Here is a 10,840-nt window from a genome sequence, read left to right as displayed (position 1 = left end):
AACTCGAAATTATAAGATAGGAAAGTCGTAATTATTATACCAAAAGATGAAAATACGCGATAAAAAAGTCATAATTATGAGATAAAAGTCACATTACGATTTAAAAAGTTACAATTAGGAGATAAAAAGTCATAATTATGAGATGTAAAAGTCAAAGTCAAAATGATGATATACAAAACTGCGCATGCGCAGCCTCAGGTGGCACTCACGTGCACAGTTTAGATCTAATAATTTGGACTTTTTTGTCTAATAATTTTCACTGTTTGTCTGATAATTTTGGGATAAAAAAGTCATAGTTATGAGATAAGAAAGCCATCGGTATGAGATTCAAAAACTGATAAGAAAAGAGTTGAGGAAAGAAATAAATAATAAAATAAATAAATGATATACAAAAATGCGCATGTGCAGCCTTGTTACTGTAGCAGTTTTGCAATCAGAGGATAAAAAAGTGCTCTTGTCACTTCCAGCTAGCTGATTGGTTAAAAAAACACAGCCTCATAGCGATAATGTTTATGCGACATGGACCATCACTCCTGATTCTTAAGGCTAAATTACATTGATATGGCAACATGTAGAAGCTGAAATCTGATTGGATAAAAAATATACATACACTATCAGAGGCAGTGCAGCCAAGAATAAATAAACTTAATGGAACATATTATTGAAGTGAAGTTGTAAGTGTCTGATGGTGTTTAGGCCAGCAGAGAAGGCCTTGCTGGCCCTGACTGTGCACCGCTGTTTTTGTTTTTGTTTTGCACTCAAATTTGCATTTTCTGTTTTCATTTTTCAGTTGAGTATATACTGTATAGATACATAAATATTCCTATTGCTCATATTTACAGAAAATAATGAAGGATTGCTGTAAGGGTGTAAGGAGGTAAGGATGTAAGGATGCAGGTGGAAGTGCAGTAAAAGGGGCGTTGTTGGGTTTCAATGAGGGATTTGGGACGGCCCCCTCCTGGCGGGCTGCACCAATCACGTGCGCCGGACGGGCATGAAGTGTCTCTCCCACTTTGGGTCCCGTCAGAACTTTGGAGTTCTCCTGCGGAAGAGCATTTGCACATTTAAAGATGGAGAAATCCAAAAACTTTCGCATTGACGCTCTTTTGGCGGTCGACAGTCCCAAAGCGCAGACCTCTCCTCTGGCTCTGGTCACCTCCTCATCCTCCTCATCCTCCATCTCCATCCCGTCCTCTGGAAGCGTCGCCGCCTCCGAGCTCAGCAGTTCCGGCGAGCCTTTACGCACGGAGACGCCGTCCCCGCCGAGGATCTCCAGCCACGGCCTGATCCCCAAGCCGGGCTTCCTGGGCAGCGCTCACGGCCTGGTAGGATTACACCCGCCCAGCAGCGCGGGCATCCCGGCGCAGGCGCTGTACGGCCACCCCATGTACACCTACTCCGCGGCCGCCCTCACGGCCCAGCACCCGGCCCTGTCCTACTCGTCCTACCCGCATCACCATCACCATCATCATCACCAGCAGCACCACGGCGGAGACATCAAGCTGACGGCCAGCACCTTCCAGCTGGACCACTGGCTCCGGGTGTCCACGGCCGGCATGATGCTGCCCAAGATGTCGGACTTTAACTGTGAGTACAAAATGTTGGTATTATCTTTAAAATATCAATTCATGGAATGGAATAAATATATTCTAATACGATTATAAAGAATATCGGGTAGACTTTTATCACGTTTGATAAAAGGTGATTTAAAGAAACACTACGGAGTGTCCATTCAGTGGATATGCGTCTTCTATATGATGCATACAAGGTGACAGATGGATGGCTTTTGGGAGAGGAACTAAAATGGAGAGATAATGGACAGAGGGAAAGTGTCAGCAGGCTGTGAAAGCCACAGTGGACATGTTACTTGCAACCACACACACTGGCTGTTTTGTCCGCCCTCCTTCTCACAGATTTGGGTCAAAACGAGGCGGGGAATGTTTCTTCTATGGGACACATTCATTATTAGGAGTCATTCCAAACATACGGAGATGATGCACTGTGAATGATACTAATAGTTGAGTAATAGTAGTCCAATGTTTGCAGCCCAGGCACAGTCCAACCTGCTGGGCAAGTGTAGAAGACCAAGGACGGCCTTCACCAGCCAGCAGCTCCTGGAGTTGGAGCACCAGTTCAAACTCAACAAATATCTCTCCAGACCCAAACGCTTCGAGGTGGCCACGTCCCTCATGCTCACCGAAACACAGGTACTAGTATTAGTATTGGTATTAGTACTAGTATTAGTATTAGGATGAACACACATCCGGCCAGGAGTGGACTTTATTAAATCCTCATCATTCATTTCCCGGGTCAGACCTTTCCAGCACCTCCATGCTGTACATTCAATGACTTATCTATACATAGGGTTCATTTTTACATATTCTTTCTAGTACACATTTTAAATAAAATCAAGGTAATTGTATATTGTTAATATAAATCAAAGTAATTATGCATGTTGTTGAATTAAAACGAGGTAATTGTGCATACAGACAATTTAAATCAAGGTCATTAGCGAAGGTCGTCATGTATGTTGTGATCTTAAATCAAGTCAATTGTACATATTGTTGAATAAAATCAAGTAAATTATAGAAATTGGTCAATGAAATAAAAGTAATTATGCATGTTAACTGAAATTGTGTTATTTATTCACGATGTTCAATAAAATCAAAGTAATTATGTATACTGTTAAATTAAGTAATGTTAATTGTAGACATTGTTGGATAAAATCAAGTAACTGATAGAAATTGTTCACTGAAAACAAGGTAGTTATGTGTGCTGTTAACTTAAATAATGTTAATTGTAGACATTGTTGGATAAAATCAAGTAAATGATAGAAATTGTTCAATGAAAACAAGGTAAGTATGTGTGCTGATAACGTAAATCAAGTTAATTATCCAAATTGTCGAATAAAGTAAATGATAGAAATTGTTCAATGAAATCAAAATAGTTATGCGTGCTGTTAAGTTAAATCACGTTAACTATACATATTGTTGAAAAAATCAAGTAAATGACCCAAATTGTTACATTTAATAAAAGTAATTATGCATGTTGTGAACGTAAATAAAGTGAATTACACAGATTGTTGAATTAAATAAAATTGAAAAATGATTCAATGAAGCCAAGCATGATAAAAGAGTTAAATGAGCGTTAAGAGAGCATGTTATAAAAACATACCAAAACAAGCACCATTATGTGGACTACAACATTTCAAAGCAATTTTAATCCCGAATTGTGGTATTTTATATCCTAATGTTTTTCCTCTGCACACGTTGAGCGGTTTTCTTTGCGCTCAGGTGAAAATCTGGTTCCAGAACCGCCGCATGAAGTGGAAGAGGAGCAAGAAGGCCAAGGAGCAAGCCTTGCAGGAGGCCGACAAGCAGAAGGGCAGCAAGAGCAAGTGCGAGCAACAAGAGGTGGACTATGAGAGCAGCAAAAACGGCAGAATCAGAGACTTGAAGGACAGCGACGAGGACGAGGACGAGGAGGCCGAGCGCTTCCTGTACAACTCCTCGGACTGTTCTTCGGACGACGAGAGGAATCGAACGTGTGGCCTCAGCCCGCAGCCTTGAGAGGAGCCGATCCAACCAGCAGGACTTTGCATGTAAAGCGGTCTTTGTTTCATAGAAATATATGGTGTATATAGATGATATGTATATATATATATATATATATACATATATATATATGCTGAGCTGCACTGGACTGACTGCATGGTTTCTATGCAATATCATCGAATACTAGTTTATTTTTATATGCTATATTTATAATAAAATAGATGCATGCTAGCTGGATTGTGCTTTAGTGCAAAATACGGGAAATAAAAGGTTGCTTCTTGGGATTTATGATGGATGGCGGAAGACATGTTTGTCTTCTGGCTGACAGCCGGGGTCATGGGAAGGACTGGTAATGGCGCTGTCGGATGTGTGCAAACTTACACTGAGCGCAAACAGCAAGAACAAGCTACATTTGACGCCACACCACCAATGGACACCACTGGACAAGCTGCTCTTATTTCCCTGCAAAACATCCAAATATTTCATCTCATATTTCAAATTGATTTGGTCTTTTTGGAATTAGAATCTAATGTACACTTTTATTATTCATAACATTACTCTTGTTTGTTTTCATTTTTTTCATACTTGGAAAGTTTGGGGTGCGTGGTGGATCTACAAGCTGATGACATGTCAATATTTAAAAAATATGTATATTTTAATGTCACGTTCCAATTGAAAGCATTTTTGAAAGTGGAACTTAGATGGAATCCACACTGCAAATTTTCCCATAATAAAATTCAGTGTAAAAAGTTAGTAAGCCAACACATTCTATATTTGTTCATTTCCAATTTGTGTGATTGCAGCCGACTTGCACGTCAAAGCTATTGTAAGGATTCTGAAGGAGTGTTTGCTTGACTGCATGAAGGGTTCAGACCAGGGTCAGACCCGACTAGGCCCCTGTAGAGCAGGTAAAGGCAAGGGTGGGGGGGCACAATGGCCCCAGTGATGCATGCTGTGACTGGATAGATATGTATGTGATCCCCAATTCTACATCTAATACTCCAGTATGTGAAATAAGTCATTCAACATAAAGCACCATGATCTTTTTTTATCTAAAACAAATATTACACAATTGGAGATCTGCTAAAGGGGAAAAACATACATAGAATATAAATATAAACATCAGTCAATGAATCTCTGGTCTGGAGAACAAAGGGGAGGTCCTCCGTCTTTGTGGTGTTTTTTTTTGTTACAGTCTGACTTTGGCGTCTTTGGCCTCCATGGCTTTGGTGGCGATGTGAGCGCGTGCCGACAGCATGGATGCCTGCTCCTCTGATTCCTGCGACGGGCCGTTCTTCAGCAGGAAGTGGCTGATGAAAAGCTTCAAGCCTTCCCGCAGCATGGCCAGGTTGGGAATTCCAGAAATCCTGGCAGGTGTGCAAAAAAAATGAGGGATATTGATCAGAGGTACCGAGCTTCCAATTCTGTTAGTATTATCATGATGGTGGTGTATAATATATGGTGTATATATAAGCGAAGCAGACCTGGTGACGGCTAATGCTAATATACCGTATAGGTCATTTCAACTGTTTACTTATTAGACGAAGACGGGAGAAGAAAGAGAAGGTGACCTACACTGTGATGTATGGATCCATACAGAAACATCGATATTTCTGATACCAGCTCTTCATGTTCTAAAATCGATTCTCAAATCAAAATATCGATACTTTTAATACTTCAGCCATTCCCTGACCGATTTGTAAACAGAGCCACGTTTAGCAATAATAATTAATTCTTATAGTTCTTAATTCATTTTTTACATTGTTTTATTAGTTTACTTATAAATTAATGACTTAAAATGAATAATTTAGTTAAATTTATAATTTATTTAATGAAGAAAGTAAAGTAAAGTCTTCTACTCTTTACGCCAACTGGCCAAAGATATGAGGTGAACTATGGAAAACGACATCAGTGGTGTCGTACATCGCCATCCACCTGGCCACGCTCACCTCGCAAATATGGCGACTAGCTCCTCAGGCTCCGTGTCTTTGAGTAGTCGCGTCAGGAGCTGACGCAGGAAGCGCACTTTGGCCTTGTCCAGTTCTCCAAACTCGATGACCTGCACACCAAACACAAACACCATCAATAGTGACAAATGAAATTCGACACCAAGATCTAAACATCGGAAACATGGACGTGCAAAAAGACCACCTTGAGGTGTCAATGGTGTTGATAGCAAACAATGAATGGCCTTATATTTGGCAAAACGAGGAAGGAATGACGTAGATTACTTTAAGTAAGGACAGCGAGAGGCACTTCTTCTGGAGGAGGTGGGTCACCAGCGGGATCAGGTTGCTCACAGTCCTGGCGGGAAGGTCGGAAAGCTCCTTGAATTTGTCCCACAGGCTGAACTGGAAGGTCATCTGGGAAAACAATGACAAAGCGTGAAAAGCAAACTTTCCCAGGCTCTTTGAAGAGGACAATGGTCATCGGCTTGGGACATGAGGAGGAAGTGTTTATCGTCACGGGGGAGAGGTGTGACACGCCGGGTCACGTGAGGTTCGCTGGCAGGTAATCATTAGCATGCAGACTTATTAGCACTCGAACTACAAAACCGACAAAGAGGATAAAAAAAAAGGTGCCTTGTCGTACCTGAAAGCGGCGAGCGTGAGTGCAGAACTTCTCTGCCAGCACAGCATAAAAGGCATTGAAGGTCTTCTCCTGCAGACAGCAGTCCATCAGAACATGGACAATTTCCCTCTCCTGCTTGTCCTTCAGCCCCATCCTTCACACACACAGCATCAGGGAGGCTTTAAACGTCACATTTCCTTCCAGCAGACGTGAGCATCAACTAACCTGAGCAGCTTCTCAAAAGCATCCAGGAAATCCTCGCTGGTCATGAGCACGCAGAAGATGTTTCTTCTGACCTCAGTATTCATCCTCTGTTTTCGGGCCAGCTCCAGAACCTTGGCGCTGTACTGAAACAATCATTACGACTACTACTGGAACTAAGAACAATAAATGTCCTGTGTGTTTGGAGCACTCACTTGTCCTTCGCTGCCGCTTGTGTTGGACGTCAGGTTCCCTTGTTGGCCGATCATAGGTGCTCCACTCCATGAGGAGCCCACGATCCACCAGCGGCCCACCTGATTGGCCGCTAGCAGATTGTCCAGGGACACTCTGAGCTTCATGTCACTGCCTGCGGCGTTACGGTGGATCTGTGTGGCACATTTAGCTCAGGGCAACTTCAAGCTTTCCCATGAAGTCATCACAGCTACTGACATTTCACAAACGCTGGACTTCAACAGCAGCTCTTTGGTGCCACTTAGTGGTGCAAAAGGAAAATACCATTAAAATCTATATGAGGAGGTGGATAAGGTGGTGTAATGTTCGACTGTGCCCCTTACATTGCTCTAGTAATGTATATAATTGAGGAAAAAAAAACTGAGTTGACCTACCAGAGTCCTCTGCAGCTTCTTCAGTTTCTCCACAGGCTCAGGATCGTAACCCGGGATCTTACGCATGTCATTGTTCTTCAAAGCCAGCATGGTTTCCAACATGAACCGCACCTGCAAACATCATTTTCATGTGCTGTATCAGCAACATATTCACAGTAGAATTTTTATTTGGTTCTTTGCCTACTCTAGTTTGATCCTGGAACTTCTTTCCCAAGTCGGCCGCCTTGTGTTGGGCTTCAGAGATGAGCTCTTTGAGGGCCAGGGCGTCATCCTTCCTCAGGGAGAAGCCGACGTTCTTCAGCACGAACAGCACCAGCTCGATGTCCTTCTCTGTGAAGGCCGCCATCAAGCGTCTGAGGATGTCGAAGATGAGGAGGGAGTGCACCACCTGGAAGTTGTAGAGGTGGGCCACAATGGCCACCAAGTTGTCGCACTCTTTGCCCTCCCTTGGCTGGTTGTACAAGTCGTCGAACATGTGCACCACTGTCTCCAGAAAATGGGCTCCTACCTGGAATATTACGACATGTGTTTGTGGAAGCTTGCACTCCTTTCACAAATAAAGAAGTGCTTTTTACCTCCACGCCAACAGCGTGATGGAGAACGCTGACGAGGAGGACGTGCTCCATCAGCAGCCTATCAGGCATCAGCGTTGGGGTGACACAGGCTGCCAGGAGCACCTCGGTGAGGGTGTCGTTCATGTCCTTTCTGCTGCAGCTCATGTAGAGCGCCTCCAGTTGGCTGCTGATGGACGACATGTTGGGCTCACTCAGCCTGTAAGGAAAAAAAACAAAAATAGTCAAGGGATTGACTTCATTACTTCACATCAGCACATAACCAGTGTTTCCCATTAGAATCATGTCAAGGCACACCAGCAAACACCAGTGCTGTATGGAATGCTAACAGGATACACAGGTGCTGCCATCTTGTTCTGCCTGACGCTACACATTGCAGGCAATGTTAAGTACATCAACAGACAGCATTTGTTGTCAATACATTTTTAGACCAATTGGAATGACACATTAGAGCCCTATAGGCATGAAATAACACCCCTATAGTAACTATAGAGTGTCCCTACTTATCATGTCTACTGTAATGCATATAGTGTGCCTGACACTACACATCACAGGCAATGGTAAGTACATCAACAGACACAGTGTTAATAGATTTTTGGACCAATTGGAATTAAACATTAGAGCCCTATAGACATGAAATGACACCCCTATGGTAAGTATGAGGTGAAACAATTAGAATGAAACATTAGAGCGCTCCAGACATGAAATAACTCTGCTATAGTAACCATAGGGATGTTAATAGATTTTTGGACCAATTGGAATTAAACATTAGAGCCCTATAGACATGAAATAACAACCCTATAGTAACTCTAGGGGTGTTGGACCAGGGTGTTGGACCAATTGGAATGAAACATTAAAGCCCTCCAGACATGAAATAACACCCTTATAGTAACCATAGGAGCGTTATTTCATGACCAATTAGAATGAAACAGAGCCCTCTAGACATGAAATAACACCCCTATAGTAACCATAGGGGTGTCAACCCTATGGTTATTATAGGGGTTTTATTTCATGCAGCCTTCATGCAGCCTTATGATGGGGATACTTTTGCAGGGGTCTCTTCTTATCTCCATTTCATAACTGTACCTAATGAACACTGTAGAATATCACATATCAATCACAACGTCTTTGAATGCCTTATATGTGCATTTTAGTCATTTTTATGGATAGAAATGTTTCAATCAGGGAATAAGTAGTATTGCAGTACGAGTCTAGAGCGCCCTCTTGTGGCTGTGAGTGCAAAAAACCCAAACAAAAACCCCATAAACATACATATGTCACTGCAGAGCATAAGTCGCAGGACCAGCCCGACCACAAAAAAAGAAAAAAAACGTCACCAAAAAAATAAAACGGCAATTAAATTTGAAGATGCATATTTCGGACTAATAATAATAACTAATAATAGGCCATATTCAACCAGGAAACAGCATGCTTTCTTTGTATATTTCTGAAAAAGTATAGAATGGAGTTAAGCTAGGAAATTCTAATCACAAAGTCACTTTGGCTCTCCTTTGAGGGATGCATGGTTTGAGAACGACATTGTGTCAACTAACTACCTGTTCACAAGGCCTTTGACGTTCTTCCTGAGTTTTTCCAGCTCAGCTTTGCGTTCGTCACCTGCAGCGTTTCGCATTTGAGGGGGAACATACTTGCCAGCATCAGAGGCTCTCTAAAGATGAGAAGATAATCATGACATATGTTACAAAGATAAGGTGTGGTGGGGATGAATGCAGGTAACCTCACAGTATTTGGGTTGGACTCTGGCGGTTCCTCATTTATGTCTTCAGGATCACTCTCATGCTGGAGTTCTTCATCCATTGCCTCCTCTTCACTGGTCACTTCATCCTCCTCCTCAGGTACATTGTCTTCATTACCAGAAGAATCCATATCTTCTCCACTGCTTTCACTCGCCGCATCCCCTTCCTCCTCCTCCTCCTCCTCTTCCTCATCTGAGGGCTGTGAGATGTCATTATCCAGTTGTTCAAAGTTGTGCTTGGCCAGATCCATGTTGTCATCGCTGTCGTATATCCCAGCTGCCAAAGTGTCAGAGTCCAGAGCACCCAGGATGTAGTCAAGGCCATCCGCCACAAATGACTGAGGCAAGTTTTTCTTGTTTTTTCTCTTGTTCAATTTCAGGTAGCGCTCTAGTTTCTTTATTTCTCTGTCCTCTTGTTCGTTTGCCTCCAATAGGGCCTTCTTTCTGGTCTCTTGCAGCTTGTTGGGTTTCTTTGACGAGGACATTTTAGGCTTTTCTGCTTCCGTGGCATTACTTCCGGTGTCCTTTTTATTGGTCGCCTTTTTTGGGGGCGGTTGTTTATGAACAACTGTTCCGGAGGGTTGACCATCGCCACCGGGCAAACTGACAGTCTTTTTACCTTCATAATGACTTTTCATTCTGGCTTTCTTCAGTTTTCGCTTCTCTTTGCGAAGCTGCTTCCTGCTTTTCCGTTGAACGAACTTCAAGCCGGTGTCATCCCCTGCCTCATCCGCACCACTCTTGCTTTTCACAAATTCATCCACCGCCACGATGTACTTCTGCAACACTTTGCTGCCGTTTTTCTTTTTTCCACCCACCTTCCATTTCCCTTTCATGTCAGCAGCGTAGGAAAAAGAAATTAGCCTTTCGATTTGGATATTGGCTAGCTAACTGTCAAGCTTTTGTTTACATTCGACCTGCTAAACTTGAAAAGGTAAAAAGACCATCCACGCCAGGAATCACAGAGAAGAAGTGACACAAACCCTAAGCAAATATAAAGTATTCAATTAAAGAAACCGAGGGTTAGTTTAAACTACTAACACGCACATGTGCCGTCCTGAGCAAACGCGGATGTGAACGCCCTCACGTGACTCCTTTTTCCGGTCAGTGTTGCCAGATGGGAAATAACAAACGCTCGTGCTTGCCAAACGCTTACAATTCTCGCATTTTGAGGGAAACTATCGTACATACCCATTTTCTCATCGCATCGGACACAGTACCACAGTACAACAAAACTATGTGTGGCATTGATTATAATGCAGTTTTACCTTTAAACAAACATTGACGGAAAAACAAATCTCTGTCAGAACAGCTTCTCGACCTGGCTGTAAAACGGCACGTGATACAATACACACAATCGGGGGCGGTGCAGAGTGTATACTAATTGTGTTTTCTAATAGTCGTGTTATTATCATGCATAATTAAAAAAATATCATATATTATTGGATTTCTTTGAATGATTGATCGTATTGAAGGTGAGGTCGTCGTACGTACTGTGTATGATAATTATTGGACGTCTGGCAACAGTACTTCCGGCGAGCACAGATAAGCGGCGCGTAT

General features: G+C 42.6%; 2 protein-coding genes across 2 annotated transcripts; one reads left to right on the top strand and one right to left on the bottom strand.

Annotated features, from left to right (window-relative positions):
* Positions 1-1,070: 1,070 nt before the first annotated feature.
* On the top strand, positions 1,071-3,569 carry mnx1 (motor neuron and pancreas homeobox 1). Its single transcript, XM_058060414.1, has 3 exons — positions 1,071-1,587; positions 2,047-2,207; positions 3,294-3,569. Exons 1-3 carry the CDS (start codon positions 1,071-1,073, stop codon positions 3,567-3,569), a joined length of 954 nt encoding a protein of 317 aa, XP_057916397.1.
* Positions 3,570-4,317: 748 nt separating this feature from the next.
* nom1 (nucleolar protein with MIF4G domain 1) lies at positions 4,318-10,805 on the bottom strand. The gene is made up of 11 exons (XM_058059933.1): positions 9,268-10,805; positions 9,081-9,193; positions 7,528-7,723; positions 7,137-7,460; positions 6,953-7,063; positions 6,542-6,712; positions 6,351-6,472; positions 6,147-6,279; positions 5,786-5,917; positions 5,504-5,613; positions 4,318-4,921 (listed from the first exon to the last, which is right to left on the bottom strand). The coding sequence occupies exons 1-11, from the start codon at positions 10,114-10,116 to the stop codon at positions 4,744-4,746; spliced, it is 2,439 nt and encodes an 812-aa protein (XP_057915916.1). The 5' UTR covers positions 10,117-10,805; the 3' UTR covers positions 4,318-4,743.
* Between the last annotated feature and the right edge of the window lie 35 nt (positions 10,806-10,840).

The sequence above is a fragment of the Doryrhamphus excisus genome, chromosome 21 (genome assembly GCF_030265055.1).
Source record: "Doryrhamphus excisus isolate RoL2022-K1 chromosome 21, RoL_Dexc_1.0, whole genome shotgun sequence".
Lineage (NCBI taxonomy): Eukaryota > Metazoa > Chordata > Actinopteri > Syngnathiformes > Syngnathidae > Doryrhamphus > Doryrhamphus excisus.
This window is presented reverse-complemented; position numbering and strand designations above follow the sequence as displayed.